The sequence below is a fragment of the Crocodylus porosus genome, unplaced genomic scaffold (assembly GCF_001723895.1).
Source record: "Crocodylus porosus isolate Cpor-Errol unplaced genomic scaffold, CroPor_comp1, whole genome shotgun sequence".
In the NCBI taxonomy this organism is placed as follows: Eukaryota; Metazoa; Chordata; order Crocodylia; family Crocodylidae; genus Crocodylus; species Crocodylus porosus.
In genome coordinates, this window is record NW_017728933.1 from 4820286 (window position 1) to 4826088 (window position 5803).

General features: G+C 48.0%; 1 protein-coding gene across 1 annotated transcript in view; it reads left to right on the plus strand.

Moving 5' to 3' along the window:
• The window catches only part of TM2D2 (TM2 domain containing 2), a 3662-nt gene extending 683 nt beyond the window's left edge, over positions 1–2979 (plus strand). Inside the window, exons 2-4 of the mRNA XM_019546082.1 lie at positions 352–439; positions 1698–1813; positions 2132–2979. Of these exons, the coding sequence (XP_019401627.1) occupies positions 352–439; positions 1698–1813; positions 2132–2345 (418 nt within the window). The 3' untranslated portion in view covers positions 2346–2979. The remainder of the gene's footprint in view (positions 1–351; positions 440–1697; positions 1814–2131) is intronic.
• The last annotated feature ends 2824 nt before the right edge of the window (positions 2980–5803 follow it).

The window sequence follows — 5803 nt, forward strand, 5'->3', positions numbered from 1 at the left end:
CATTTACATCAATATGACCTTAATATCCTGTTCATATTGTATTAATACTATATTTGTATTATACTAATATTACATTTATATTTTATTAGATCATATATTTATATTACATACAAATGTAACGTAACATCATAGTATATTTATGCTATGTGCTATTACATTATATGATGTAATATTATATTTCATATTTCTTTTAATGACTTCCCTTTCAGTGATCCCCCTGGGTGCCTCTGGGCTGTCTCCTGGAGACACCTCTCTCATTCCTGGAGACTCCAGGGCAATCCCGGAGGCTTGGCAACCCTACCAGGGGGTGTGCATACCCCTGATCGTGACTCTGATCAACTCTCGTTGCAGGCCCGAGGAGTTCATGGCGTGCGACGAGCCTGTGGACCACCTGGGCAATGCCACAGCGCAGCAGGAGCTGGCCTATGGCTGCGTCAAGGTGGGTGATATGCAGAATGCAAACAGACGCGTGCAGCAGCCGAGTTCAAGGTCGGGGAGCAGCCTGGTGCTGCCAGTGGCGAAGCAGCTGGCTGCTCCCAGGGTGCTGCTCAATGTCCTTGAAACAGAGGAGGGGAGCAGTGTCAGTGGCATGAAGCCAAGCACTAAACCCCAAGAGATGGGTTATTCAGCAGGTTATTCTGCTGCACCCTCTTGGCACAAGGGCACTGTTCTCAGTGGTGGCAGATGAACAGGAGCAGTGGGTTCAAAAGTTGCCGCAAGGGAGGTTTAAGTTGGATATCGGGAAAAATGAGGTGGAACACGTTACCTAGAGAGGTAGTGGACTCTCCATCCTTGGGGGTTTTCAAGACCTGGCTTAACAAAGCCTTGGCTGGGATGATCTAGTTGGGGCTGGTCCTGCTTTGGGCAGGGGGTTGGACTAGATGTGACCTCCTGAGGTCTCTTCAACCCTCATTGTCTATGATTCTGTGAAGGGCATGGCCTGGTGTGCAACCCGCAGGGTATGTAAACTACACGGTCGCCAGAGTGGCAGTGACCCCATGCTCTCTTCTTCTTCCCTTCCATCTGCTCTTGCCCTCAGGGAGGAAAACACCAGGGTGAAGCGCTTGATTTTTCCTAGCTCACTGCAGTCCAGCATGCTGTGCTGTCCACTAGGTCACACTGTGTCCCTGTTGGGCACTTTTACACTTGCTCTCGGGGTAGGGGAGGGCACTTTATTTAAACCAGCTGCCAGAGCTGCTCTAAAGTGCTATAGCATCTCGTGTGTTAGCAGCCCCTGGTGCATAAGCCTTCAGCCTTGTTCAGCAAGGTTTAGTTCTGGTGCCCTCGCCACCTTTTTGAAGCATGGGGATGCTGATGCAAGAGACACAGACTCTGCTGGAGTGCAGTAATTGCCACGTTCCAGCATACTCGATTAGTCAAGTCTGCTCTGACACACTGTACTTACAGTGCATCAGAGCAGCCCCGCAGCACATCCATGGGCACCCATTGACATTAAAAAGGCGGGGAGGGGGGAAGCAGGACGAAATGCAGATTAATTAAATTTGTAGCTTACCTGATGAAGCATCTGTACGCCTGAGGGCCAGAAGCGCTGTGGCGAATGAATGAGACCCCGAGTGCTTGCTGAACCAGCCAGAAATCTGAAGACGCGTCCTGCTGGAGGGCCATCTCCTCTTTGTCCTTGGAACTGGCTGCCAGGACACTCAGTTCTCAGTTGTGCGTAACGTTTCCCTCCACAGTTTGGCGGCCAAGCCTATAGTGACGTAGACCATACCCTGGTGCAGTGCCGAGCGCTGGAAGGCATCGAGTGTGCAGAGCCCCGGACTTTTCTGCGAGGGAATAAGCCATGCATCAAGTAAGATTGTGTTCGGGCAGGATACGTGCAACGTGGAAGACTCTGCTCTGTTTTGCTACTTGGGGTACTTCAGTAGCTGCACGGATCCAACCTTCCTTTGCCAAAGTATTTTGGGAAACAGCTCGTAAGCTTGGATTTTTAGTCTTGCTAGGCCCATGGTTGCATTGCAGTTTGTGCAACTTTTCCCTGCTGTCAGTTGGACAGGGCCACAAAGGAGAAGATAGGAGGAGGCTGGTAAAAGTAAAGGATCAGGTTTGCCAGGCAGTATTTCTCTTGGGCCAAACTGTACTTGACAGAGCTTTCCGATCTTGTTTGCAGGTACACTGGACACTACTTCATAACCACTTTACTCTATTCCTTCTTCCTGGGTTGCTTTGGAGTGGATCGGTTCTGCTTGGGTCATACTGGGACAGCAGTAGGAAAGCTGTTGACTCTTGGAGGACTGGGCATCTGGTGGTTTGTTGACCTTATTCTTCTCATCACGGGTGGGCTGATGCCCAGTGATGGCAGCAACTGGTGTACCATTTACTGAGAAGAAATGACGTCTACCTGAAAGCTGAACCCAAGAGAAGCTGATGCAGCATTTGTTGTCTCTGTGGGACTGGAGACTGACTTCTGCCTTTGTTGCAGAAAATGCCTTGCATTTGCTTTGTTTTTACCGTGTGTAAATATCTTCTGGACTTGTGCATTATAAGCTGCAGAAGAATGCTGTGGCTAACACCTGTGCATATACCTCAGACTTCACCTTCAAAGACAAATCTCTGTTAAAATGATTTGGAAGCTTCTTCCCTGCAGAATAACAGTTGACAGGGTTAAATACTTGGCCTGTCTTGCATTCCACTTCCAGAGTAATGTATCCCTCTAAAATGTGGACAGGCCAAAATTAGCACAAAGCTCTAAGATTGGTTTTTTGAAATGTTCAGTTTCACATGAAAAATACTTCTTTAATGAGAGGCCACAATAGCTGAGCTCATAGCCCCTTACCTCATTGGTGACTTGTAGAAAACGAAGAAGACGTGCAGCTCAAAGCTTAAGTGTTCAGTAATCCTCAGCACGTCTTGTACAAAAATCTGTTGGAGAGCCAACCTTTCTTTTTGTATGAAGGAGAGCCTGCAACCACAGACAGGCAAACAGAGGTCTTAGAATAAAAAAAGCGCGTGGAAAGAGCGAGTGCTGAGTTATCCGTATGACTTCCACCTCGTCATACACATCCATTATCTGTAGGTAAAAGCAGCCAGGAAGTGCATGGCATAGTAGGGGCAAGTATACAACTTAGCAAGGTCTGACAGTCAGTGGGATTACAGGAGAGAGGGCATGAGACCTACAGCCTACATTCACAATATATGCTCTGAATGAGCGGCAGGTGAAATGGAAGCACTGATTCATGTTAAATAAACAACAAAGAGTGCACTGAGAAGCAGTGACTAACAAGTTAAGCCCATCTTCACCAGGTGCAATGCAAGCAGGAACTTTTGCCTTTGCTTGCTATTAGGATACACACTTAAGCCCGTTTCTCAGGACAGTATCAGACTTCCCCTTCTCCATTATGGGAAAGCTAGGGAAAGTAGAGCACGTGGTTGGGGTCCAGATGTTCTGTTTCAGGTAACTTTCAAGAAAGGGCAGCAAGTACAAATGGAAAAGAATGTATCTGTAGTTGAGCTCTAAAAGCACAATCACCAAAAACCTGCACACTGACAGGCTTGAATGTAGCAAGTTAAATGCCCTAGCAAAGTATCACAGGGGCATTAGCAGTACACAACAGCTGCAAGTGGAGTTGGAGAGGAAGAGGAAGGAAGACAGGAAGCAATAAGGGGTGGGGAGAAGGAAGGACAGCTGCAGAAGTTAAGGCTGTGGTAAAAAAGGACTAGGAGACACTACAAGTTACTTTTACAATGATGCATAAAATCAAAGGATGTCTGCTTGCTAGGAGGGGAGAAGATGCTGTAGTCTCCACGCAGCCTTCCCCAAGCTGTAATTTCATGAGCACCACACAGTTATTCCAGTGCATCGATATATACAGCAGCTTGTTTTGCAAGCATGTTTCCTGTCCAGCCCTTTGAAGTCTCAACTGTTAAGTCTTGTTAGAAATTTTCCAAGCAACCCTGACCCTGACTTCTATGTTTGGGCTGCTCATTTCTATATCATCGTGTGAGGAACCTGACCTTGAGGGAATTATACTTGCCACTTTGAGAAGTCAGCCAACAACAACAGAGCAGGGCTCTGAAAAAATAAGTCATCCATCATGACAATGGGAACAACCAATCAGACAGAAAATAGTCCTTAAATAAGGTCTTCTTTTTAGCCAGAGCCAGAGCCTGGAATAGGTTTCCCAGAGAGGTGGTGCTCTCACCTTCCCTGGAAATCTTCAAGAGGAGGCACCTGGCTGGGGTCTTATGACCCCTCCCACCCCCAGTGCTTCTTCCTGCCCATGGCGGGGGTCGGACTCCATCTGTCCAGGTCCCTTCTGACTCATTGATTCTATGATTCTTTAGAAACACCTATAAAAGGCTGTATAAAAGCTAATGGAAAACTGAAAAAAAATGCAATGAATGTACAAAAAAAGAAAGCCGGAAGTTAAATGCAGGCATGTCCCCTTGGTTTTAGTGGCAATTTAGCCAAGCTGCAAGTGGAGAACAACATCTGATCTGCACCAGACCTCGCCAGCATGTCAAAACTAGCAAAAGGAGTTCTGTGCTTATGCTAGAATGGACTTACAAATATGAGTTTCTGGCTTATTTTATTCTCTTCATAGAAAAGTCAACAATCAGTTGTGTAGAGCAGCTTGCTTGAGAGATTTCACCGCAGCTGATCGCATCTTGGTTTGCATCTCAAGCATGTGAGCGAATAGGCAACACCTAGCCACAGCCCTCCACGCTGTACAATTATTCCCCCAGCCAGGTTTCTCTGAAGTTCACCTACCAGTTTTGGGTCAGGTTCTTGGCTGATAAAAGATGATTCCCCTCTGAGGAAGCTGATGAGATTGTGCCCACGTCCAGCACTGGTAAGACTTGCCTTTCTCAGTTTTTCATCACTGTCCTGTCCAGACTTTAGGGGAATCTCCCTGCTTTTAGAATTAACTCCCAAATGCTCACACTGCCCAGATGTTCCTAAGGACCACAGTTTCTCCCTACTGGATCCTGTCTCTACCGGCTTCTTTAAAAAATAGCAGTGATTGAGTCAGTGTAGTCATTGGAAAGACCAGGATTTGGTCGCAGCAGACCCGGAAACTGCGATTCTGGAGAACCTCTGTGCCCACCCGATGCACCCTGGGGTAGGATTCATGGCATCACAGAGACAGCTGACCCACAGATGCTGGCTACAGGAGAGAGCGAGGCATTGGCCCTGTGGCAGAAAGCCACCTTGGTTTCTCCCCAAAATTTCTGCCCTGTGACAATGAGATTAGATGGGCCAGCACAGAGGATTCACACCTCAGCCTGTCTCTTTAGGTAACCTGAGCTGGCTGCAGTCCTGAGGGAGGGAGGAAACCTGCTCCCTCTGCCTACAGGACTGGCATCCGCCACTTGGGTGAGGGGCATCTACCTGGGGGGCTGGAGTCTGCCTGGTAACAGGTGATGTATTTCAAATTGGTTGGCTGACAGCCAACTGGGGCTGACCTCCACTGGACCAGGTGAATGAGGTCACAGGGGCTATATAGGTTGCGGGGGGGGGGGGAAGGAGGCTCGCTCTCTTCGGCCATGAGGTGAAGCAGCAGCAAAGCAGGGGAGACAGAGAAGCCTTACCATCTGGACCTAGCTCTCTCTCTCACCGCAGGACTCCAGGGGGGAAACTGGAGAACTCTGGAAGATGAGGCTACCTCAGCCACACTGCTCTTTAGGATTTCTAAGTTATTGCTCAATCCTGTACCCTAGTTTCCCCTACCCCTTGTAATCAATAAAGTTCTCCTTTTTGACTGGTGTGGGAGACTTATTGAGGGGTGGGTCTAAATTATGCCTAAGAGACCCCTTACGTCTGCGGACTAAGGGAGACTTT